This window comes from Aotus nancymaae, unplaced genomic scaffold (genome assembly GCF_030222135.1).
Source record: "Aotus nancymaae isolate 86718 unplaced genomic scaffold, 86718_ANA_hifiasm-v0.15.2.pri h1tg000040l, whole genome shotgun sequence".
Lineage (NCBI taxonomy): Eukaryota > Metazoa > Chordata > Mammalia > Primates > Aotidae > Aotus > Aotus nancymaae.
In genome coordinates, this window is record NW_026988454.1 from 73,438,868 (window position 1) to 73,466,724 (window position 27,857).

The window sequence follows — 27,857 nt, forward strand, 5'->3', positions numbered from 1 at the left end:
CCTTTAGCTTTTCGATGCAGCATTTCCTTGAATTTCACAGTACCTGCCTGTTTTTAGCAGCTCTAATTTCAGACTATCACTTTCCTGGACTAATGTGTAAAAACTGATATTCTCATCTTCTTGATGGAGAATATTCACGAAATGCAATCCCAGTGAGAATGCCACTTACTAACGGATATTTCTTTCTCTGGACATCTTAAAAAATTCTGTTTCAACTCTTTAATACCTCTTGTTCTTTACAAAAATGGATTAAAATACCTGTTGCCATGGAAGAATGCTTTTATGGTCACATACTGCTTTTGTATTATATACCGTAAGTGGTTATTATTCACATTTCATGGCTTTAACAGTTTTAGTTAAACTATATTTTATTTTCCCCCTGCTAAAATATTTGTCTTGTGGCACTTTAGAACTGAAGCACAGGAATTATGAGAGGTTTTATTGGATTTGATGTGTTTGGTCTTTACGTTTTGCTTTTCTAAGAAAATTGAGTACTGCTCCTACAGATTGAAAATGGTTACATGGATTAATAGTAGATTGAAAAAAAAAAAACATGACTGGGGAATGAAATCTGTTTTGTCACTGAGGCAAGAAACCCAGATTCTTAGCACTAAATCAGGGTACTTTAGTTAGTATGGAGGAATGTTAAAAACAAACAAAGAAACAAAAACTTTTCATAATTTTAAACTTGGTTTTGAGCAGATTCATACTAAGAAATACATTGATTCTAACTCCTTAAAGCATTGGAAAAGGAGGTGCGTGGTAAAAAAAAATTTACAAAATCTCTAAATTTCAAAATTTTTGTGTGTGTCTAGGTTGTTGTATAGTGTATGCCGGCTGTATGTCTACATGTATATCTTTAGTTTTTATATTTAAAGTGAATTTTACTAATGCATTCATCACTGTAATTTCAATAACTCTTTTATTTCCCTTTATTGTTATTTTAGTGATTAAGGCAACATTCATTCTGCTATTAATTGCTCTTCTTTCATTCTTGAAAGTGTCCTGGTTTGATTATATAATCACTGGCCATATAAAGCTTTTGGCTTTCTCTTTCTACATATTTTATGTTTCCAAAACAATCACTTTTCTAAGTATATTCCTGCATAGTTTAGCTTTTCAAATATAAGAAGTTATTGTTGAGAACACATGGACACAGGGAGGGGAAGGTCACACACCAGGGCTTGTGGGGGGATGGATCTAGGGGAGGGATAGCAAGGAGGTGGAGAGATGGAGGAGAGATAGCATTAGGAGAAACACCTAATGTAGATGAAGGGGTGGTGGATGCAGCAAACCACCATGGCATGTGTATACCTATGTAACAAACCTGCACACTCTGCACCTGTACCCTGGAACTTAAAGTATAATAATAATAATAAAAGTTATTGTTACATCATATCCCAAATTAAATTGATGTTCATGTAACTGATAATTACGTTCACTAACAAAAGTTATTATAATTCTCTAAAATTAAGTGATTAAACTGTGACTCAGATATTCATATTTCATAATATAAAAATGAATAAGTATAATTTTTGGAGCTAAATCTAGAGCTGAAAATATAAAGCATTTTATAGAATTGCATGTCAAATTTAATTAAGTAGAAAAAAATTATGGTTTGGAGGAAGAGGCAATTCAGCTTTTTTATTTTTCTTTCAATCAACTGGAATTAACATGCATTTAGAGTAAGCCTGTGCTAAGGCAAATTTGATTTTTATAGTTTGTTACATATTTATGTTCTGATCATAGTGCCACCTATCCCATGTGTAACATAATTTTTGCTTGAACAATGCTAATGTATTTCTTTTTCAAATATTACTTATATTAATATAAATACTTGTTTATAATTTTATTCATTCAAGCCATATTCAATATATGTTTATGTTTTTCATCTTCATTTCTATTTGGAATGGCTAGTGAATAAACATACACATTTATGAAATGATTAGAAAATTGTGCTTGACAGTAATCGGGTGTCAGATTATACAGTACACACCAAACAACACAAGACTTAACTGAAGTTTAGAAGCAGAATCTAGAATCTAGAATTCTAAATCCTGAAGCAGCATACTTTACTAAAAACAGAAATGGATTCAGAATTATCCATTTGTTAGAATGACTAATGACTGACTAATGAATGACTGGATTCTAAGCCTATTTTTACTACGTAGCAGCATTTCAAAATTGAGTAAGTTACTTAATTTCTCTGAGCCTCCCCTTTTGTAATCTGTCTAATGAGGGAACCTTACTTGTCTTGCCTATCTCATATCATGCTTGAGGACCCCACTTGCAATTGTAAATCAAACTTCATTTTAAGTTCCAGTGCTTTAAAATGGAATCTGCTGGTGTATGCTGGATAACTGAAAAGTATAAGAGTAGAGACTAGGGAATATATATTAAACATCTCTTGATTTTCCTTCTCAAAGATTTTCTCAATGTCCAGTTCCTGCTAGACTAATTGATGCGTACTGCCTCAGTCGACTATCATCTTCTTACATGTCACCTTGCATTACCAACGAAACTGTGCCTTTAGTTTCTTTTTCTGCCTCCTGCTAATCCAATGTGGCTACAGTAATCTTTCCAAATGGAAGTCTTATCATAACATTATCTTTTAAAAATTCTTCAATATATTTCTTTTCCACTTAGAAAAAACAACATTGTACCTCTTTTTCCTGTCTCTTTTTCCAGCTCTGAACTTTGCTTCTCTTCAACTTGTATTTGGCACTTCAGCCATTTGACGTTGCCTCCAAGGCACCATGATCATTGTCTTAGCGGTGCCATGATCTTTTTTCTCTCTACTAGTTATTTGACTATGTCTCCTTCCAGTCTCTTGAATATCTCTTGCTTTTTCTACATGTTTCAGTAATACCAAAGACACCACCTACTCATGTTTCTACAGTGATCTCCTTTCATAACACCTAATGCTTTATAAGAATTGTTTATTTTTTATTGGCTTTCTACAAAGGGAGAGCTCTATGAGGGCAGAAACTGTGTCTATTTTTCTTCCTACAAGGGATCTAGTTCTTAGCATAATAAGCACATAAGAAATACCCAGAATATGTGTTGAATGAATTAGCAAATGACTGAAACAAATCAGAAATATAGGATCGTAAATGAGGTGAGATATAATTACGATTTGACAGAGTTACTGTAATGAGAGCGTCAAAAGAATAATGAACAGGAATTGATTAACTCGTTATGAGAGGTAGAAGAAAGTAGAAACTTTTAAGTTTTCTGTTGTTAAAGGAATGACAAATTCAGAGGGAGATTTTCTTCTGCTTTTCCTTTTGAAATTTGAAATAGGGACATTGATATAAGAGAAGGGAATGTGGTAATAACAATAGTTCTGTCAACTTAAATCTATATAGCACTTTTTTTTTAGTTTTTCAAAGTTTTTTTTATTATTTTATAGAATTATTTCAAAGTTCATTTCTAAGCAAATCATCTAGGTAAGTTTTCAAAAACCAATATTTTAAAGGATGAAACTAACTTTTCTAATAAAATTATGTTTACTTCTGTATAAAAATTTTGAAAAAAAACCCAGCAATAACCATTATTTATTTCATTTAGTTAGATGGGCTATATTACAGGGAGATACCTGGAGCCTGGAAGTAAAACTGATGGCTGTTTATAGTAAAGCAGAATTTCTCAACAGTAGCCCTATTGACATTTTGTACAGGATCATTCTTTGTTGTAGAGGAATATAAGATCTTTAGCAGCATGCTTGATGTCTGCCTACTAGATACCAGTAACAGACCCCCTCCACACCCAGTTATGATCATCAAAAATGTCTGCAGACATTGCCAAATGTTTTCTATGGGGCAGAATCACATTCATTTGAAAACTATTGCTCTGGAGAGTTAGAAATTATATTCCATAGGTAAGACAATTTGTAAAGTGTTGGAGCCTTGTAATTCTCATGTAAATTTTGTGTAGGTCTTTTATTTCCTCACTGTGGTCACATGTAAAATGTAAAGCATCAAGGTGATTAATTTCAGATACTTCCAGAAATGCAGAACTGCTAGGGACCCTATGCTGCTTGTCTCAGGAAACAAAGACACCCAAGCAAAAGAGTAGGTGATGATAACTTAAGAAAATAAAGACAAGTAATTTATGTTTTAAGGGTCTTCCCCAAAGATGGAAGGAGAAAGCACCTGAGTCTGCCCAAATTTTTAACTTGAAGCCCAGGGCTGAAGAGTCAAAGAGCTCTTACATTTCCTCAAATGTGGGGCTTCAGTTATAGGGCATTCATTTATGCATGCAGCCTACTTTATTTTTGTTGAAATACATTGTTATGGAAGATATTAAATGTTACCTTATGATTTTCTAGAAAATCAGCTACATGTATTTCTGTAGTTGGAAGAAGCATCTTCTGCCTCTGTTCTCATATATTATGATGATCAGATATGTTCTCAAAGGATTCATGTCAGTTATTTTGTGGCAGACTCAGTGACAAATTGGCTTATGATAATAGGCCAGGTGTGGTGGCTTATGCCTGTAATTCTATCACTTTGGGAAGCCAAGGCTTGAGTCCAGGAATTTGAGATGAGCCTGAGCAATATAACAAGACTTTGTCTCCATAAATAATGTTAAAAATTAGCTAGTGTGGTGACTCATGCTTGTGGTCCCAGCTACTCAGGAGGCTGAGGTGGGAGAATCACTTGAGCCTTGGTGGTTGAGGTTACAGTGAATAGTGATCACACTACTGTACTCCCCCTGGGTGACAGAGTGAGATCCTGTCTCAAAAAACGCAAAAGAAAATTAAACCTCACACAAAAAATACATTCCCTGATAATTACTGGGGACAGTATAGTAGTGTGCCCTCTTTCTTTCTCTCTTGCTTATTTTCAGACGCATTAATGATGAGATAACCAACCACATCACCTTTTGTCTACCTTTTACCATGTCCACATGTTATAAATCTTTTATAATTAAGTTTCTGTGGGCACACTGGCTAGGAGAAATAACAATGGAAGAAACCCTAAAATATTTTCCTTTTGTGATCATGAACAAGGAAAATGGGAGCTTTTGTTTATCTTAGTTGTCTTTAGAAAAAAACTGTCAGATTCTTCAGGTTAGGTGGGAAGCAGATCAATAGCAAATTGTATATAGAGACTTACATCACTGTTTAAGGTAGCAAAGGAAAAGCATGAACTGACTTCAAATGTAAGTCGTATTTTCACAGAACTCTATTCTGATTAGCGAATCAATTATAACTTTTTTTGATTAGTGAACTTTTTATCTATACTAGCTGTCTATAGGAGGGTTTTGTTTGTTTGTTTTGGGTTTTTTTTTTTTTTTTTTTTGAGCCTTGCAAATCTTGGAGTCAATTTTTGTTTGTCTCTGTTGCCCAGGCAGGAGTGCAGTGGCATCATCTTAGCTCACTGCAACTTCTGTGTCCCAGGCCTAAGTGATCCTCCTGCATCAGCCTCTGGAGTAGCTGCAACTACAGGCACACACCATCACATCTCACTATTTTTCTTGTATTTTTTTGTAGATAAAGAGTTTCACCATGTTGCCTGGGCTTGTCTCAAACTCCTGAGCTCAAGCCATCTGCCCACTTTGGCCTCCCAAAGTGCCGGAATTACAAGTGTAAGCCACCATGCTTGGCCTCTCTGAGATTTTATCAATCTTTGTTATGTTGTTGTTGTTATTTAGTTATAAATTTCAAGTTACACATATTAGAACATGAGTTTGGCATGTTTCCTTCCGTTGTAGAGAGTAGAGTTTTACTTCTACCAAAATAACATGTTAACGTAAGTCTATTGAGATCAATAACAGGAGGAAAACAGGCTTATTTCCAAATGAAGATTTTTTTTTAAATGATATTATTTAAAGATCCAGTATACATTATTTCCTTACTTGTTGAAACTATTAAAGGAATTTCTAAGTTGAAACTTTCAGACATTTAGCTACATGGTTTATATAATGAGACAGTTAAACAGATTGTTTGCAAAAATGTTATAGACTATTCAGAAATGTTTGTATGTTATGGAAGAAGCAATATTATCTTATTTTAAAAAATGATATTCTTTACTATATTATAATAATTATGATGATAATATTAGCTGATATGTGTAAATTACTTCCTGTGTGCCGGACACTCTTACATGTTCTTTTATTTAATCCTCATAGCGATCCTATTAGGAAAGTGTCACTATTATTTCTGTATTACAGATGAGGAAACCAGGTAGTTTCCTATTGATGGTCTAATGATAGTTCTAGCACTTGAACTCAGGTGTTGAACTCAAGGTATTTGGCTCCATAGCCTGCAGTCTGAAGTACTGTTCTCCACTGTTCTTTAATTTTTTCCTTAACCATCAATATGAAAATTACAATGAATATAAATATATGTAAAACACCAACATACATGGCAGTGTCAAAGATTCACTAGTAAGGCATGAAACTTCAAAGGAAGACTTCAAAGAATTAAACTGTGAAATATAAAGGTAATATATTTGACACTTTACATTTAGTTGGAAATATATGATGTGGCAGGATTTTAGTGAGGGTATAAAGCACTCAGCATGAGATAGATGATAAATAGAAAGATAGATGATCTGCCTATGTATATAAATTCATATCTCTATTCTTTTCTGTGGTGCTAAAATAGAGGAATGGGAAGACAGAAGAGGGGCTCAGTTACCTAAACCAGAGGTCAGATATGGGTTCACCAAGGAGGTGATGTGGTTTGGAAATTTAGAAAATATACCTGTAATGGCTCTCTTCAGGAAGTTAGCACTACATAGTATATGCCTTAATAGAACTATCTCTAGATTTGACCTGACTGTTTTTTTAAAAAGCTCTGGTTAAATACCTTTAATGTGACTCCATGTTATTTTGGGGCTCTCTGTTGGTTAGGAATTTTATATTCTGTTATATTCTTATTACTTCTTCTGGCATATTATACATTTTTGATTTATATATTGTTGTGGTTTATTTCTCTGAAAATTAATTGATATGTATAGTTACAAAACATGAGGTATACTGTGAAAGGCTTTATTTCTTTACTAGCGTGGTATATCATTTTTAAAAACATGCAACAATATACTAATCCATTAGTAAATGACACACTTATGTTAAGCTTGTGATTATTCAAAAGAGAATACACCAGAAAAATAGAAAGAGTGACAAATAGAGCATAAACCTTTTTCATTCTACAGAAATAACTTGGGAGATGTTGGTGAATCTTGAGAGCTAAAGATACTACTAATTTTGATACCATCATATAAGCTCTCTAATTAAATGGTTTCACATAATGCTATGTGATAATCCTATATGGTAAACAGCTGGCAAATCCGTGAAATATCAGATTTCAGAGAATCAAAAGTAGAACTTAATGGTAAGACTAAGAACCTATTCCATACAATTTTCACAAATGATACTGAATATAAGAAGTGTAATGTAAAGGTACTTAATTACATGCAGGGTTTCCTGCCCTGCCCTGTGGAATTCACCATTACTGTGAAGTCAGAGCTTCTGTTTTATACCTGAATCAAGTCTTTTATTCACTTAACCAAATTCTTGAACAATTACTTTACACAAAACATTTAGATTTTAAGAAAAGGTCAAGAATTATTGCTCTTGAAGATGTCTGTTAACTTTGTTTTTTGATACTGAAGTAATAAAGTAGAATTTGTGATTATATAAATACAATTAAATATAATATAAAGAGAAGTAGGGACTTCTAGTGGTTAATTCCAAAGATATATTACTGTAATTATTTACTATATGTAAAAATACAAATATATTTTTAATTATATAATCATGTATCACAATTAAATATTTGAATGGAAAATGTATGTATTTTAATCTAAACAACAATTCTGACATTGTTTAAGACATATGCACTCTAAATTGTGTGTGTACCATAATTTAGAAGGAAGTACTACATTTTCAGAACTTTCCATTTCTTTGTAATATAACTTTATTTAAAAGGGTAGTGGAAGAAGTAATTTACTAAAAAATTAATGAAATCATGATCTAGATGTTAAGGCAAAGCCTGTGTATAAGCTTAACTATATTTTTTATGTGGAAAGTGAAATGTTTAACCATATTGAATGGCACTTAGGCTGTTAGAGCTGCAAGCACAATGCTTTGCCGTTAGTCACTCAACACATTTCATCAATGAACAGAAAACTATTTAAAAGTTTGGACAACTATGCCATTTGAGGACATCATTTAGAAGGAAAAGTTTTAAAGCAAAGATGTAAAGGAAATAACAAGCAGAAAGCAATGCATCTTGCTAAAAATTGTTTTCTCTAAATTCTAATTTGTGTAATATTTTATAGCATTTAACAGTAATGTGGTAAGAGTAGGATTTCAGTCTGGGAAAATCCAAAACCTTAAAACCTTATTGACTCTATGCCTAGACATTATCTTTTAACATCTGTAGCATGAGAAGATTCACTTTCTATCCTCTTATTTAAACAGCTGCTAACTTAAACTACAAAATAATCATGTTGAAAAATGGCAAAAGGAATAGTCATACTCTTACAAGGTTGTAACTCTCCTTTGTGTAATTGCGGTCATTTGGCAAGTATTACCACTTGTTTTGCTATGCCACAGGCAGTATGCTTATTATGGTGAAATGAAATGAAAGCACAAAGGAAATGTTCAAGTATCAGATACCTCCTTTATCATTGGTGTTCATCCATTCACGAAATGTTTGTTTTACAAGTTCTTATACAATGCTTGATTATCCCTAACTAATACAAAAATAAATCATTTGCCCCTTGGCTTTTAGATATTCTGTTTATTTAGATGCATGTAAAACTAGTTTTCCTATCAGTCTTTTGTTGAGCACTTACCCAAAGGGTAATTTAACTTAAATGTTGAAAAAAAAATCTATTCTAAAAATATTGTCTGATCCATTCCACCTTGTATCCATCTGTGACAGTATGTCTTTACAATCTGTCTGCTTTTATTCTATGTTTTTAACCGCTTCGTTTGGGTAGTCTTTGAACTGATTTTTTCCCTTCCTTATTTGCTGTGTTCTGGTTAGTATAAATTGACATTTTCAAATCTTTAGTGAGGTTTTGGGATGATTTAATACTAATTAATTAGGAAGATGTAATGTACTATCGACTCTCTATACATATTCTTTTATAGCACTATTAATATAGAGATAAAATCAGTCATTATATTCTAGATTTCCCTTTCCTTTGTAAGAACTTCCAATACATTTTTATTTGGAAATGTACACATTTACTTTATTATTATTTCCTGTGAGAAAACAGTATTGTACTTCTAAATTCTTTCAGATTGAAATATATGCACATATAGGTGTTGAGTCTAGTACTTTGTAGTGCTTGTCATTACAGTTGCCTCTCAGTATCAAGGGGGGTTATGTTCCAGGGTCCCCTTGGATATCAACATCCACACATGCTCAAGTCCATTGTATAAAATGGCATACATAATATTTGCATATACATTATGCACATCTTTTTCTATATTTTAAATAATTTCTAGATTACTTATAGTATTTAATACAATGTAAATTCTGGGCATGTAGTTGTTATATGTGTGTTGTTATTAAAATTTGTATTTTTTTCATTGTTATATAATTTTTTGTTATTTTATCCCCAATAAAATAACAAAAAATGGTTGGTTGAATCCATGGATGAAGAACTGGTGGATATGGAGAGCTGACTGTACTTTTTCAGAGTTCACTCTGAATATTAAGGTATTTTATAGTTTTGCCTAGTTTATAACTTGAAAAAAGTAAACTAGTATATATAGATATAAATAAGCTTCCACCTTTAGTTTTGTCTTGCCCCTCCATAAGTCATAGATCAAATGAATTAACATATCTTAGAGACGTGGAATTTAATGGGAAAACAAATGTATAGAAGGGTGTGTGAATATATGTGTGTATTTATGCTCATAATAAAAGAAAACAAAAGATGTAATATCCCATTGTTTTTGAATTAGTTTTTTTGCTTACTCTACAATTGTTTAAAGATTTAAAAGAGAGGCAGTAAGAAATAAATTGAAATTATTTTTCATAAGAAAGAATCAGTGATATTTCTGTTTTCCAATAGAAATGTTAATTACAATAATTTATTTTAATAGTGGCCTGTCTAGTTCCGAATTACCAACAGAAATGAAAGTATTGTGTACTCATTGTATGGCAATTCTCAGTAATCTAAAATTAGAATATTACTTTTTTGAGTTTCGATAGGTCATGTATTTAAAGAAAAATAGATTTTTAAATAATCCAGAGCAGGAAAACACTATTATTCTTTAAATTTTTGCCTTGGAAACAACCCTGCAGTGATAGTTTTGTTATAATTTATAATTCTTACTTAGCTATTTTCCTTCTCTTGGACCTTTTCTATCCTGTGTTCAGAGAAGGTAGTCAATTATACCCTCCTAAAATGCTTTTCATCTCATTCATATGCTTTCTCATGTTACTGTGTTAAGCATGCTTATAGAATCATGTTAAAATCATCTAATGCATTAATCTAAACATGGCTGTGCAGTTGTCTCCCTGTGCAGCATAACAAGGAGGCTTGAAGACTGAAAGCCAGTAAAGTGTCTCTCCTTACTTCTGTAGCCAAGGCTGCATTGCCCTCTACTAAGAGTGTGCCACATCAGTCCAATTGTTCTGATTACTGTGAAAAATTTACTAAGTGGTGTCTGTGAATTAACCTTTAGTAAGTGGGATGGTGTTGCCAGATGTATAATGCTGGAGGATGAATAAAATTCCTTCATTCATCCATTCAACAGACATAGGTTAACCTCCTGCTATGTGCAAGACATTGTGCTAAGCTTTGGGAATCCATGGATACATGTATTATAATTCCTGAACTTGAGGGGTTCATAGTGAGTTAGAGGACACATGCATAAAGAAATATTTATGGCAGTGTGAATGTCATAATGGTGGTACATCGTATTGAGTGAAACTGTTCTCCTAAGTAGCCTTAGGAGGTCAGAAAATAAGGAGGAGGTAAAGCTTTTAACTGATTCATGAAGACTGGATATTATTCTTTTAAAAAGAATGAAACTATATAGGGTGTTTCTTTACATATGTAGCTACTTTTTCTGAAGAGTTTGTTTTGAAAAACATAATTAAATGAAATACTGCTAGTGTCTACCTTGTCTTTTTGCAAAATGCTATGGATGTAAGGTTAGTAGGATATGGATAGAGAGAGCTGTGGCAAATTATTTGCTTGGGTGTGGAAGTAAAAGTTAGCAATTAATTAACTGGTGTTCTATCATGGAGTAGAAAGTGTGAAAATCCAGTCAGAATTCTTACTAGTTTGTATCTCTCTAATAATTCTATAGATCTTGCAACTATGTGTGTGTGTGTGCATGCACACGCGCACGTGCGCACCTGGCCTTTTCTCTTTTCCCTCCCTTCCCTCCCCTCCCCCTCTCTTTTTCTTTCTCTCTCTCTCTCCTTCCTTCTTTCCTTCCTTTCTCTCTCTTTCTCTTTCTTTCTTTCTTTCTTTCTTTCTTTCTTTCTCTTTCTTTCTTACTTTAGCCTGCTCCATTTTTAAATAAAAGGATGAGCTCAACAACAATTTTATAAGGATTTATTCTGCTTGGTATTTTCTTTTATTTCTAAGACTTAAGGATTGAATGAATCCTCTCATTGTCCTGATGCATCTATTTAATATGTCATGCTTCAGGGTAAACTGGTTTCTTTATGATCTCCAGAAAATTGTACACTGACATAACAGAAATGGTTATTTATCTCCCCACATGTTCAAACTACCTTAAACTACTTTAGGGTTATTTGCTTCACAAGAGTTTGTATTGATCCACATTTTACAACTGACTAAATACGGAAACAGAGTCTTCACCAAATAGCTAGAAAGATTGCTTTAACTGATGATTTTGCTTTAATCATTTTTAAAATTACCACAGAAAACTGATAGTGAAAAACCCATGTGTAGACTCCTTTGCATAGTAGTACAGCTATTTATGTTAGGAAATTAAGATGAAATTAATTCTCTCATTTTTAGCTATGGATTTTTTAAGGCTTTTTTTTCTACAAATATATAGATTTAAATATATTATGGGAGAAAGATTAATAATTGACAAGTCACTCACAAAATAGTCTAATGTTAATCCTTTGAATTGGACTAAAGTCACAGTTTTTATGAACTTGAAGTAACCTGCCCTTATATAATATTCTGATATTGCCAGATCTGTCATTAGCCTCATAGAAAATCAAGCCAATAACTGCCACAGCTAGCTCTCCAGTTTATATATAATCGGTCAATAATGTGTCCCTACACACTTCCTGTGTATCTACCTATGCTGAGTAGTTTTCTCATTTCACATTGATGAAATGCTACAGCTTTGGCAGGAAAGGTGACTTTAGAGTTTATAGTCACCTCCGAAATAGGAGATAATTGGGCGTGCTGTAAGAAATACAACTTAAGGTACAATATTTATAATTTATGTAAGTAATATACTATTAAATATCAGAAATTTAATTAGCTTAAGCTTATAATCAACTGAATACCCATACCATTTGAAGCTAGTGGTCAAAAAGATAAATGTAGTATTTAGAGAGCCTGAGTATTTGCTTTTTTTAGTTGATATACCTCTTTGGTACATTGCCTGCCCGACACAGAAATAGATACACAGTATGCAAATAATACTTATTTGTTTGAGGAATGAATACTGTGCCATATTTGGTTAATAATAAATTTGCATTTCTTGTTTGCTTACACATTTGGTAATGGAGAAGGTGATTCAGAGGTTATCTGGGATAGGAACTATAGTGGAATCAAAACTTTGCTTGGCAATTGACATTGTAAAATATTCACAGTAGTTATCTATTTATTGAGTGCTTAGTCTATGCCAGGCAGCATGCTAAGTTCTTTACGTGAACTATATACTGTAATTCATAACAATCTTATAAGATAGTCATCTTATTTTTTTCTCCATTTTATATATCAGAAAACTGGACTTGGAACTTGAGCAAATTTGTAAAGGCCACAAAGCTAATTAATGCTAGGCGAGTAGCCAGTCTTATAATTGGTATAAAGGACAAGCCATCCTGCCTTTTTAGGATCATTGAAGTGAGACCATATGTAGTGAGACTGACAGTGTCTGTCACTCAAAATATGAATTTTATCTTTCGATAAATGTGTTAAATTGATTATGTAAAATCAAGTGTAATGATACTTAAAAAGAGGAATTATCAGTCATATGATAGTTTTAATGTAGAGCCTACACTAGCTGACCTTTCTCAGTATGTTTTCATAATGAGAACGAATAATAAAACAGATATGCACAATGTATGGTACTTTAGTAAATATAAGAGAACTATTTGAAAATAAACTTGGCAGTGGCATAAATGCTGTTGAAAATTCTGCCTCCTGTCTGAAATCTTCCAAACACTAATTGTGGGGTAAGAACTCTCCTAATTGCCGCCTCTTGTTCATAAAGGCATGTCCTCAAAGAAGTTTATTAGTAGGATAAAGTAGTACTGTGTCAGAAATAAGCCACATTTTTAAGTTCCTACAAATAAGTAATATATTTGAGTTTGTTAAGGTAACTTCCTCAAATTTAAGTAATTTTTAGTCCATGAGAACCCCGTAATAATATTGTTTTGTCACAGACTTGAATTAGAGCTGAAAGTACTTTATTTTAGCGCTTTTTTTTCCGGTTACTAGATCCTTAGATTTCATAGTTCATTTGTTTTGTTTTGTTTTAAGTCTATAGAGTGAACTCTCAGAGTAAACCTATGAGGACATTATTGAGTAAGATCCAGAAGGGCTTGCATTTCATTTTGAATCTTTCCTTTTTTGCACAAGTTGATTCTTTTTAGTAATTCACATGATTTAAAAATTCTATTTCTGGATCCATATCTGCATAAACCAAAATGAGTGTGCACCTCTTTGGAAACACAGACAGCGTTCAGCAACAATGGCATGGTAAAAGCTAGAGGTAAACCAGTAGTCAGACGGATCTCTGACGAGAATTAGACACTATCAGGGATGCCATGCAAATGCAGGACAGCCCGTGTAGAACCTGTTTTTTATGCTGTTGCTTGCTAAGGCATCTCTGAAAGACTAAGTGAGTGTACTGTACATTTGTATATGGTATATTTAAAAGGGTGGTTAGGCTGATGATGGTAGAAACATGCACTTTTTAAAGATAGCATTTAAGTTAAAACAATTGGAGGGTAGTTCAGCAGCTAGACACTTGATTACTGTGTTATCATTATAAACAACCATTTGCAGACAGAAATATAAAAAATAACCACTGTGTCTATAACAATTTAGAGTTCTCAAGGAAATAAGGAAGTAGAAGCCTAATGTGAAGTGACTGACTTTGCTCCAATAGTATGCTAGTAAGTGGTGGAGTGGATTTGAACACAGATCCTTTGAATTACAATCTGAATCTCTTTCCCTGTATCATAGTAACTCTTTAAGATAGGCTCATATTTGTAAAGAAGAATGCATAATAAGACAAAAGAATTCTAGAATATTCTAACTCGACATTTTTTCTCTCTTTTATATCATTTGGGTAATGACATCAGAATTTTAGTGATCTTTTGGTGAAATAAAGAGTAATAAACTGCAGACCTCAACCTAATTCTTAACATATTCCAAGCTGATAATTTAAGTAAAGTTGTGTTTATATAATACTTTGTTTTATTTCATTATACATTTTATACTTTAAAAACAAAAATTTTTAAAGCTTCTTATTTTACGTGTTTTTTTTCACTATATGGTATTAATAAAACATCAAATAATCAAATAATAAACACACACACACATGTATCATGCCTTGAAATGAGTTTTTCTTGTTAGTTTTAAAAATCCTCATATTATCATCAAGCACTTAAGTACTTGTTATGGAAAAGTTTATATTCTGCATGGTATTTTTTCTAAACTCTTGCATGTTAGTTCAGGGTGGTAGGGATGGTGTTTCACAAACCATAATATACTCATTACATCATGTTGTTTTTATCTTCCTTGCCCGCTGTCCATTCTCAACATGAAAAATCATAGCATATTAGTGACAGGAGATCTGTATTTTAGGCAGACTTTTGTAATTATTCCCACTGAGGCACAGTCAATAGGATTAAAATACAGATTCTGGATCTGTCCATCCCAGATGAGGTCAGTTCTTTGAGCAGTGGGAGTACTATTTCTATAAGCTGTGCTTTCGCCTTTGCCTTGTAGAAGCGTAGATATTAATAGACACTAATATTTGAAAGCTCCTATGGAAACAGACTGGCTTTGCCTGAATGAAGATAAATATCCATCTGCAATAAATAAAATAACAGCATTCCTTAGAATTCCTGACTACATTTGTATGTAGATTTTACAATAATGTTAAAGCACAGAAAGTTTCAATTACAGAACAATCTACTTATAGTTCATAATTAATAAACTCTTTGCAGCTGCATAACTGTGGCCGGAAACATCTGCAAAACCTTACATTTTACTCACAGACATACATAATTCCTTCAGAAAAAGTTCAATTGTGCTTAAAATCACAGGAGTGGAAATGGAGTGAGATCTGAGGAAGCTGAGTCAAGTTGAATTCAATTAGCTAATGGCGGAGAAGAGGAGAGATGGGAGAAGGAAACCAGCCCTCATCTGGCAAAGTAATGTGGGTGAAAAATAAGAATGTTTAATATCTATTCAGAAATTTAATCACAAATATTTGTATAAAATGTATCAAAAATTTCCACTAAATATAAGCTTGGTTTTGATAAGACTATTTTTAAGTGTTAAAAGTACTACTACTCAGATAAAAGATAAGCTATTATTTATGAAACTCTAAAAATACGTATTAAATTAACAAAGGGGTTAAGAGAATATATTGATAATAGATTTCTAGTAGTCTTAAAAGTAACCCATAAGTAATTTCTTTTTTTAGTTTTTCATTTTTTTTGAGTACATAGTAGTTGTACATAGGTAATTTCTTATACCTAAATGCAACTTTATAAAATTTGATACATATAGAGTATATTTGTTAGAAAAATAAGCTAATATAAGCAAATAAAATTTGCTGTTTTTTCTTAATGCTTGCCTATTTAAGTTTTCAGATTTGAAGGTCATTATTGATGGATTCATTTTGTTTATTTGTTTGTTTTTGAGACAGAGTTTTGCTCTTGTCACCCAGGCCCCACAGTGGATGGAGTGCAGTGGCATCATCTTGGCTCACTACAACCTCTACCTCGCAGGTTGAAGTGATTTTGCTGCCTCAGCCTCCCGAGTGGCTGGGGTTACAGGTGCCTGCCTCCATGCCAGACTAATTTTTAGATTTTGAGTAGAGATAGGGTTTTGCCTTGTTGGCCAGAATGGTCTCAAACTCCTGACCTCAGGTGATCTGCCTGCCTGGGCCTCCCAAAGTGCTGGGATTTCAGGCATGAGCTACTGTGCCCAGCACTGATGGATTCTATAATAAGAGCTTTATTAAGATATAATTCACATATCATGCAATTCACTCATTAAAGTGTACAATATATGGGTTTTATTATAGTCCCAGATTTGTACAACTATCACTGCAAGTCAATTTTAGAACATTGTAATTACTCAAATGTAAACCTTATATCTATCAACAGTCACATGCCATTTTTGCTCACCACCCTATCCCCCAAAAGCTATTAATCTACTTTCTATATCTGTATATTTGCCTATTTAGGTTATTTCATATAAATGGAATCATACGATAGGTAGTCTTTTATGATTGGATTATCTTAGGTAGCATGTTTTAAAGATTCATCCATGTTGTATTATGTGTCTGTATTTAACTCCTTTTAATTGGATAATATTCCATTGTTTTAATTCATTCAGTAGTTGATGGACTATAGATTATTTCCACTTTTCGGCTATTAGGAATAATTCTACTATGAACATTAATGTGCAGGTTTTTGTGTGCATATACGTTTTCATTTATCTTGAGTATATACCTAAGAGTGGAATTGCTGAATCATGTACTAACAATGTTTATTCTTTAGATGAACTGTGAGTCTTTTTGAAAGTGGCTGCACCATTTTGCATTCCTACAAGCAGTGTAGGAGGGTTCTAATTCCTCCATGTTTTCACCAACACTTGTTATCTTTTTGGTTATAGCCATCCTTCTGTATGCATGGTTTTGATTTCCAGTCTCCTAATCACTTATGATGTTGAATATCTTTTCAAGTGCTCAGTAGCCATTGGCACATCATTTTTATGTCTATATTATTCATTTGTATAGCTTGCATGGAGAAACATCAATTCAGATTGCTTGCCTATTTTTGATTGGCTTATTAATGGATTTTAATTTTTGCATTTTAATTTTTTAAATTTTTGATAATATCTAATTTTACCTCATCAATGTTGTAGGGGAGATATTTTATTATTATGTATTCTTTAGAGACTTTGATAGTCTAAGAAAATACTTGGAAACTCAAGGATATTGGTTCTGAACATCTATAAGACTTTTTTTTAATATAGAAAAGTCTAGGCCCTAATAATGATTCAATTACTGTGATAGAGTCAAGACTTTAGTTTCCTATCAAAGCTTTCCTAATGTGCAGCCATTGTAGATAGCCAAGTAAAATATGGATGATCAGTGCCTAATGTTCAGGATGGTGTGAAGTATGTCTGAGATAAAAGTTGGTGCTTAAGAGTTCCAAAAAATGAACCCATTAAGGATCAGGAGATCTTTTTTGACTGTAAAAGAACTTTAGAGTAGGTGGATTTTCTAACAACAATGATTTTGGGAAAGAGTATTCTTAGAAATATAATAGGATAAGATTTCTTCCAAGCACACCCCTATAGGTCATAAACCTAAAGAACTGGACCAAGTCTGGGTATCTGTACCCCCATTCAGGAAAAGGATACATTCCATTCTACCTAATTGCTTAAGCTATTAAAACGGCATGGAAGTATATGGCTTTTGGGTGGCCTTTAAAATTGTTCATTTACAGTTGTTATACCAATACCCTGATTATTCCACCGACTGCATAATGCAAGTATAAACTCAGACACTTGGCATCCCATTGCTTAAAATAATGTCTGTTGAAGACAACTATGGAATATGTGATTGTTAGGAGAATTTAATGGAGAATCAGCAAACAAGGAATTGGTATCAACTCTCTTCTATATTTAAATATATTTGATTTCAGAATTTTAGTGCTTTTTAATTCTTAACTAATTAATTTATAAATGGGAAATCTGATTGCCATTTATGTTCTTTGTTAAAATTTTTAAATTAAAAATATTATTTAAATCAATTTTGTGGGATAATATATTATCATTTAAATAGTTGAAATTAATTATAATAAACTACATTTATTTCATAACAGTAAATAATTTAGCAGATCTTATAATGTGTTGTAATTTAGTAGCTATATTGCAGTAAATAATATTATTACTCTGGTATATACAAGTTTCTTGTGTTTCCTAGGTTTCCTTTTTCTTTGGTGGTTTTACATTTAAAGAACAGACTAAGCAAAACCTTGCTTAACATATGAAATCTGACAAGATTACAGCTTTTAACTCTAGGATAATGAACTTATTTTATTCATTAAGGCCCTAAGGACTAAAAGAACAGTCAAAAGAATCAATCTTAGCTCTTCATGGTTTCATGGAAAACTACTATTATTAAAATAGGAGGTGAAAGATTTTTTTTTACAAAAGTAATTAAATATTTAAAACAAATTTTATATGTATCTCTAATTTTTATCACTTTTTAAACTATGTTCAGTTAGAAAATCAAAAACATCGAGAGACACAAAGTTAAAATGGTACATTTCTTTTTGTTTTTTTATTATACTTTAAGTTCTGGGGTACATGTGCAGATCGTGCAGGTTTGTTACATAGGTATACACATGCCATGGTAGTGGTTTGCTGCATCCATCCCCCCGTCATCTACATTAGGTATTTCTCCTAATGCTTCTCTCCCCAATCCTCCCACCCCCTGCTATTCCTCCCCTAGTCCCACACCCCCCAGGCCCCAGTGTGTGATATTTCTTAATGTAACTAACTTTAACCACAGAGCACGTACTGTATCAAGGGCTACATACTGTATCAATCACAGTTTGTTTTGAGTTCATGTGCTATTGAACACATTGAGAAATAAAACAGAAGAAAAATTTGTAAAACTGCTGTTGCACAATTCCTAGAAAGTTATTGTTGTATGCTTCACAATTATATATGAAGGGAATTTATCTTTAAGGTTTCAGAAGGCATTTACCTCTGAATGCTTTTTACTAGTACTTTCCAGAAGACCAGCTGCATTTAGAAAGAGGAAAAATCGCCTACCTTTCCATGTAGCTTTTCAGGGAGTAGTTGGTGAGCTTGTCTCACTCTCCTGTATGTGTGTATCTCTCAGATATGCCACTTTACTCTTCTTCATCTCATTGAATATTTAACTTGAGGTATTTCGCGTAGATATCACAATTTCTAATTTTAAGAGCATCTGTTACTGCTTTCCCAAGCTTTTTCCACCCCGTGGATCACTGTTACCCTAAGAGGTACCACTTTTGTTTTTGCATGTTCTCGACTTTACTCTCAACACCATTGCTCCAAAGATTTTGTACTTGCTTTTAATAACTCTAAATTGATAGTTTCCTTATAGATCAAATGTAAATTGGCTTGCTACAACTTATTATTTTCAATATTAACTGAACTGAGAACGCATATTACTTCAAAGAAAAAATGTTAAGACTTTTATGATCACATTTTTCCGGTATTGCCTTTATCTATTTAATGATAGTCGTACATATATTCCATAATTGTGCAGGTATCATCAGTGTCAAAATTCATAGTGAAACTGAGACTATCTGTTTAATATCTCTTCTTAAGTTATGTTGTGATATTATTTCATAGCTTTCTAAGTTAAAGTAATAGCTTTCAATTACTAGAAATGTATAATAAAAATAATAAGGATCTATTGAAAATTAAGTTTTAGGGTAGCTAAAGCCCTTGAGATCCATTACCTAAGTGTCAAACTTTGGCTCATTTAACAGTAAATGGTGGTAGAATAGCATATGGCTGAGTGTCAGTAGTCCTGTGGTTTAAATCCAGTTTTATCCTAGACAAACAGGATTATTTGAAGAACTCAGGTTACTTTTGCTTTAAATCTGTTTTTCCATCTGTTAAAATGGTAACAGAATTCAATGTAATTTGAAAGTTAAGTGATAAGAATTTTAAATTTCTGTGCATTAGGTATCATATATATTCTTGAAATCATGTAAGTTGAGCAAGGAATGCACCTCATTTTTGGGAAAAGGGGAATCAGCCTTTATTTAGAGGCTTTTATTTGCAATGGGAGAATGAGAATTCTGAGGAGAATTCCACTAGTAGGCATTATTTTGGAAATGTTAAATCATGTTGCCATTGTCCCCCCATAACCTCCTTGTCCTGTAGAACAGTAAACATACATATGATGTCATCAAAAACTTGTAAGCACACAGCTCTTCTTTGTCTGGATGTCTGCCTTGGTTGTTTGTTTTACTTCTTCAGGCCTTAATGTCTCAGACAGCAAGTTGTGAGTAAAGCATTGCCTTCTCTGTTTTACAGAATGTTGTCTCTGATCTTTGAATTACAGATAATACATACAGCAAGATAGAGTGACTATTTTAAAAACTAAGACGTTCCATCTTGAGAAATCTAAGCTAAGCCCTTTATCCTTTCTGTTAACCATATTTTTTAATGTGGCAATATCATATCTTTAGAAACATTTTAAGGTTTTATATTTTTGTTATGGTATTTAGTAATCAATTTCATTGTTCTCTCTGTGCCATATGTTTGTAATAATTTCTACTGAGAACATGTAAAGATGCCTTGTGCTTCTTTGCCTAATGTTTTTGTAACACTTTTCTCTTTTATTAATTGAGAAGCCAACAAAGACAACATAGCCAACTGGCTTCTGAGGGCAGTAGCAGGTCATAAATTTACAATGAGATGGTTGTATCCTTGTATAAATCTATGTATGTATGGATGGATGGACAGATAGATCTGTCTGTCTATCTATCTATCTATCTATCTATCAATCTATCATCCATCTATCATCTATCAATCATCTATCTGTTATCTATTGATCTATATTCACTACATAACATACCTTTAAATTGAGTCCCTAATTTGTAACTACTTTTTTGAAGCCTCCCAAAGTATTTTGAGCTCCCAAATATATTCAAAATTGTGCATTAAAATCTGGCATTTGAACAGAAGTAAGGGATGACTCAACTGTTTTTTCAGAACTCTGCCATCTCAGTAGGTTAGGATTGTTCCTGCCTTCCATGCCCCCCACCCAAGTGAAAATTGTAGTTAATTTTCTGCATAATACCCAAGTGGAGAATATTAAATTAACTTTCAGCCAATAAATTAAATGCTGAATTTTTATTTATGTTAAGTATTCACTAACTTTTCTTCAAAGATATGATTTTCTTTTTGTTAAATGTGAAGGTTATTAAAATTTAAGTAGATATTTAATACATATGAAGGATAGATTGAATTCATTCAATATATAATATGATCAATTAATAAAAATTATTGAAATAATGAAAAATAACTTGCTAAATTTAATTGAAGATAAATATATGAAATGTCCAGTGTTATTAAATGGTATGCTGTTACTGGATTTAATTATATAATCTAAGTGAATAAGAGCAACTTCATTAGGAGGTGGCAGAAATGCTCTCTATGTCTGTTCATTGCTGAGAGCAGTTGCTGTGTTAGTGTGATTGCACCCTAACCCTCCCTCAGCAGAGGAGAAACAGGGCCATAATCTACTTGCTGTTGATGACTTTCCCCTTGTTTCTGGTGGTGCAGCCATCTCCTATTCATAGGATTTCATTATTTTTAGTAACAAAGAAGTTCACTTAGTGGAAACCAGCCTGCCTTATAACTTAAATTTGTTGAAATTATAACTTGGAGTATCCTGAAAATTTGGGGAAATATAGTTCTATCATTTTCTGGTGAAAAATTTTACATCATTATTATTTCTAGTCTGGTAATTAAAGTTACATTAATATTTTTCAACATGAACCAAATCAACATGTAAAAAGTTAGTTTAAAACTACATTAGATTAAGAAAACATAACTTGAAATGTTCTAATGCAGACCAATAAACAAGTTAATTATGTTGAAATCAAAGTTAAATTTGAATTATATATCTGAATTAAATATTCTAAGGTTTTGTCTAAATAAATTATGCTTGTATTCAGTTTACTGCCCTAGACTTTGGCCTGATGCCAACTGGAGGTGCAAGTTTGCTGTATTTCTTTGTTGGTATTATTTTGTTTTAAAATGAACTGTCATAACATTTGGCTACTGATATACCCTAAAATGAATATTTTATCATAAAGAGCTTGTTTTTCATACATCAGATTTGATATTTGATTCCTTGCTAAGTAATACAACTTTTCTTTAAAGATCTATTTGCTCTCATGTCTCCATTTTTACTTTCTTTTACATACCCAGCCTGTGGCCGTGGGTTCTACAAGTCTTCCTCTCAAGATCTTCAGTGCTCTCGTTGTCCAACTCACAGTTTTTCTGATAAAGAAGGCTCCTCCAGATGTGAATGTGAAGATGGGTATTACAGGGCTCCATCTGACCCACCGTACGTTGCATGCACAAGTGAGTTGTACTATGAAAGTAAAGAAGGACTTTCCAATCCTTTCTACTCGTTTTGCTGTTGTGACATCATTGAAATTGATATTGAATTTGTAGTTCATTCTTAATTATCCTTAAATATTGAATGTTGTTAAATTTAAATTTTAAGATATAATTTTTAAATATTTTAAATATTAAGATATAAAATATTTTTTCATAAACAGGTAAGGTTAGTAATATAAATATATTTTACATCATGTTCAGTGTTATTTCCATGTCTGCTAAATTAAGATGCATTTTAACAATGTCTTTCACGTGTCTAAAAGGGATAAAAAATAAAATTAAGAGTTATTGGAGTTGGCCGGGCATAGTGAATGCCTGAATGCCACACTTAGAATGCCTGTAATCCCAGCACCTTGGGAGCCTGAAGCCAGTGGATCACCTGAGGTCGGGAGTTTGAGACCAGTCTGGCCAACATGGTGAAACCCCGTCTCTACTAAAAATACAAAAATTAGCTGGGCATGGTGGTGCCTGCCTGTAATCCCAGCTACTTGGGAGGCTGAGGCATGAGAATCGCTTGAACCTACCTGAGAGGCAGAGGTTGCAGTGAGCTGAGATTGTGCCATTGCACTCCAGCCTGGGCAACAAGAAGGAAACTCCATTGAAGAAAAAAAAGTTATTAGGGTCTTGCATGGATATTAAATGTTATTAAAAAGTAATGGTTTCTGAATTAAAATTCCATCACTAAATAGAACAGATCTCACAAAATAGAGCAAATCTCACATCTTGCTTTTTCAATTAATGAATGTTTGAGACCCAAATCTAAAGCCAATCTCAGACATTGCTATAAATCATTCTTGAGTACATTAAAATGAATAAATGTATTCTCCGTTTTATGGTTAAAAGGAGAACTATTTTTAAACTACTGAACAGCTGGTTTTTTAGGTGCATTAACCGTACTGTTTTAATTGCTTGGAAGAAAAATAGCTAAAGACTGTGGCAAAAGTACAAGGACAGTTGTTATCCTGTTTTTATTTTGACATATTAAAAGGAAAATAAATAAAGCCTTTTGCCAAGTGAATTCAAGGAGGCTTTTATACAACTTCTCTAGTAAAGGTAATGAAATGTTTATGTGAAAGAAAGCATTTCAACTCATTTCTCTTTGGTAATTGAGCCACTAACATAATGCCCCATACAGATCCTTTTGTTCTTTCTGTTTGTATGTTTTTTTTTTTCTACTTTTGCTTATTTATTTATTTATTCTTGGTTTCCCAAGGGCCTCCATCTGCACCACAGAACCTCATTTTCAACATCAACCAAACCACAGTAAGTTTGGAATGGAGTCCTCCTGCAGACAATGGGGGAAGAAATGATGTGACCTACAGAATATTGTGTAAGCGGTGCAGTTGGGAGCAGGGTGAATGTGTTCCCTGTGGGAGTAACATTGGATACATGCCCCAGCAGACTGGATTAGAGGACAACTATGTCACTGTCATGGACCTGCTAGCCCACGCTAATTATACTTTTGAAGTTGAAGCTGTAAATGGAGTTTCTGACTTAAGCCGATCCCAGAGGCTCTTTGCAGCTGTCAGTATCACCACTGGTCAAGCAGGTATGTCTTGTTATCTTCACTGAATGGAATATGACTGCTTAAGTGAGGTGTCTTGCTTGAATATTTCGTTTCTCTGTACAGAACTTGATATTGCCAGTTTGTTGATTATTTATGGCTTTAACTTTTTTTGTTGCTTGTTAAATTATTAGTATACTCATTAACATCTTCAGAGATCTGTAAACAAAAGGAGACAAAATTGGCTGGGTGTGGTGGCTTACACCTGTAATCCCAGGACTCTGGATGGCTGAGGTGGGCAGATCATGAGGTCAGGAATTCAAGAGCAGCCTGGCCAGCATAGTGAAACCCCATCTCTACTAAAAATACAAAAGTTAGCCAGGCATGGTGGCATGCATCTGTAATCCCAGCTACTTGGGAGGCTGAGGCAGGAGAATCACTTGAACCCAGGAAGCAGAGGTTGCAGTGTGCTGAGATTGCACCACTGCACTCCAGCCTGGGACCACTGCATGCCAGCCTGGGCAACAGAGTGAGACTCAGTCCTCAAAAAAAAGATAAAATTGTAAACCCTTAAGACTGCTATAAGATAATTCCATTGAAAGATCTTGATGAGGGTAGTAAAAATATTGGTCAAAATGAAATAAGGATATATTCACACTTTTACCTTTTTGTTTGATGTGCTCATGATCATAATTTACATTATAATTAGGAATAGTGAAAGACTTGGCTTCATTGTCTCACATAATGTTTCCAATTTTTTACAACATAGACTATGATCTTTGTAGTATATGACAAGTGTGCATTTAAATTTGCATGAGGGAATTTTAAGTTCAGTAGATTTGTAATCATATTAATTTCCATTTTTATATTAGAATAAATGGCAGATTTCATGAAGATTTCAGAAGAAATGGCATAACCGTTATAATTGTAAACTTCTAGCTTAGCTGAAAAGCAGTTTTCACTTCTTCCTCCCTGGCACTTGAGAAGCCCTCCTTAGTTATTCTTTGTTGTGGTTAAGTGTGTTTTGGAAAATACAAATTGGAGACTTTCTAAACCTTCAGACAAATCTTATTGCTGAAGAAAATCTCAGAAATTAGGGGTTTTCTCAATCTTTTGAAAAATTCTTATTGCTGAAGATAGATGCTATGTAGTAAATGCAATCAAGTGCTATTTTATCAACAATATTAAAATCGGACCTTGACAAGAGTATTGTGTTGTGTGAACAATGTAATAAGCTTATAATGGGGTCCTCTTGGTCTTTGGCTGGCTAAGAGCAATCAGTATTTTCCTAAATTCCTGGGCACAGACTGATCTATTCTTCCTTTCCATGCCAATTTTAACAAACTGTTATCTATTTAAATTATATCTACATAATGAAAACTATGTATATGATCTCAGGCTTACCACTTTGAATAGATTAGTGGGTTTTTATTCTAAAGGTTTCATTCTGATGCTTATTTTAAAGCCTCTTTCAATCAGATCTCCTATATAAGAGTAGATATCTGAAGGTAAAACTTAGAAATGTTAATCTTTAATAATTAGACAAAAAATAACTGATTTAACCAATTACCTGGACTTACCTATTTTGCTTTGGACTGACCTCTTTTATTAGCAATATTTAAACAATTTCTTTTAAAATACTGTTGTCATTAGATAGTTCCACTTGTGTTGTTTTATATTTAACTTTGTCATCATAACTTTGCAGTGAGTAGATCTGAAACATTTTAGGTTTATGATTTTGACATAAGAGCTGTCTTTTGTAAGTATTTTGTTTGCTTTGTTTTTTATTATTTTTTTCTTTTTTTGTAAGTATTAATAGAAACGTAGTTCTAAGCTAGAAGGATGTTTTATTTCTGCTAATATCAAGAAGTGACTTTTTTTTGTTTAAATATAACCAGGAGATGCTGAAATAGTGTTTGCCAAATTGATGACTTAGTGGATGTCTTTTCATGTTCCTAAAATATCTATTGTTTAATTTCTCAAGTAAATATATAGGCTAAATATATTATCAATTTTCTGTAAATTTCTTGACTCAGATATCTCACAGATGTTATGTAAAATGGCTTTGGATGTTGATTCTCTTCTGGTTAAGAACAAACTAGGTTGGCTGGAGGTATTTTTGTTGCTTTATTTGTGGAGGAGCTTGATGTAAATGTTCAGAAATTATATTGTGATGCTTGTACAACCCTGTAAATATACTAAAATCACTTAATCACATATCAAAAAATGAATACATTTTATAGTATTCAAATTATACCTCAATAAAAACAATAAATGGTTAAAAGAATACATATAATTTTATTAAATAACATAAATATAAATAAAGATTAAAAAACTAGGTTTGTACTTTTATATTAAAATACTAATTGATGATTGCCTAGTCTTCACTACATCTCAAATCCTAAAACTCATGAATTGACAGTTAGCTTTTTCTAACAGAGGAAATGTGGAATCTGTTAGTAATTATTGTTCTATCACATGAGTATACTCACTTCCCCCTATTACCATGTTTTTGATCTTCCTAAAGAGGGGTGATAGCTCCTAACTATCCAAGGAACCCTATAAAACCCTTGAAATTAGCGTTATCCATTAAACAAATAGCATCACTTCCGAACTAGTTTATGCTACAATCACTTCAACAATGAATTTAAGTATATATTACTGGTTAATTCTCCTCCTCAGCAGTCCACTAATGCCTAGTATAAAAAGGTTTATGAAGAGAATTTCCTGTTTCTGGGAAAACTTAGAGAGTCAGAGTAACATATAATCAGTCAATACTTGAAAGGTAGTATGTGCACTTTGTAGTTACTTTTATGTTTAGAGTTTAGAGCACAAGACCCTGTACCAGTGTTTGTGTGAGTAGAAGTGTGTTGAACATCTTTTCTCCTTTGAACAAATGAGGAATCAGGCCATTGGTATTAAAGGCCTTGAGTTCTAGTTTCTACTCCTATGAGGTAAATACATTTTGGGTGGATCACTAAAGTTCCACATGAAAAAAATGGGAATAAAATAATATCTACCTTCTTGTATATCCTTTTAAGTGAGATGATATTAGAGAAAACTCATAAATTGCCATAAAAATGCTAATGCAGTGAATGGCAAAATGAATGCCAATTAGTACTCTTTTTATGTAACTCTTTGGGAACCTGTCAAGGCAAAATGCACCAATTTCTTTATCTGCAGCAGCATGAGGGAAAATAATGGAAGTGCAGAATTGGCAGTTAGGTATTATAACTTTGGAAGAGAGAGAAATTAATTTTGTTTGGCCTGTAAAAAATATGACTGTTACCTAGTTATCAATTATCTTGTGATTGAGGTTCTTATGTAAACTAATGATTTTAGCTTTAACATAGACTTGTATTGAAAAGCATGATATTTTAATGTTCTTATTTATATAATTTTTATATTTACTTATTATGAGCATACCATACACAAGATGGCTGAAGCATACGTTTTTGTTCTTGTTGTTTTGTTAATAATTATATTGACCCATTAAGACTGAAGTCACAGAGATGAACTTATGTACAAGGGAGTTTTTTTTTTTAGATGAGGAAGTAGGGAGAAAACCTGTATTTAATTTATGATATTATAATCCTTATTCTTCCTTATATTTAAATGTTTTCTTTAAAAAATGTCTTCTTTTAACCTTTTATGTTAAGTTCAGTAGTACATGTGCAGGTTTGTTATGTAGGTAAACTTGTATCATGGGACTTTGTTGAATAGATTATTTAATCACGCAGGTATTAAGCCTAGTACTCCTT

At 32.8% G+C, this 27,857-nt stretch overlaps 1 protein-coding gene across 6 annotated transcripts in view; it reads left to right on the forward strand.

Annotated features, from left to right (window-relative positions):
- Positions 1-27,857, forward strand: part of EPHA7 (EPH receptor A7) — a 184,044-nt gene that overhangs the window by 42,105 nt on the left and 114,082 nt on the right. For all 6 annotated transcript variants that reach the window (XM_064360827.1, XM_064360828.1, XM_064360829.1 and 3 more), the window contains exons 4-5: positions 22,398-22,553; positions 23,806-24,141. In XM_064360827.1, coding sequence (XP_064216897.1) covers positions 22,398-22,553; positions 23,806-24,141 — 492 coding nt within the window. The remainder of the gene's footprint in view (positions 1-22,397; positions 22,554-23,805; positions 24,142-27,857) is intronic.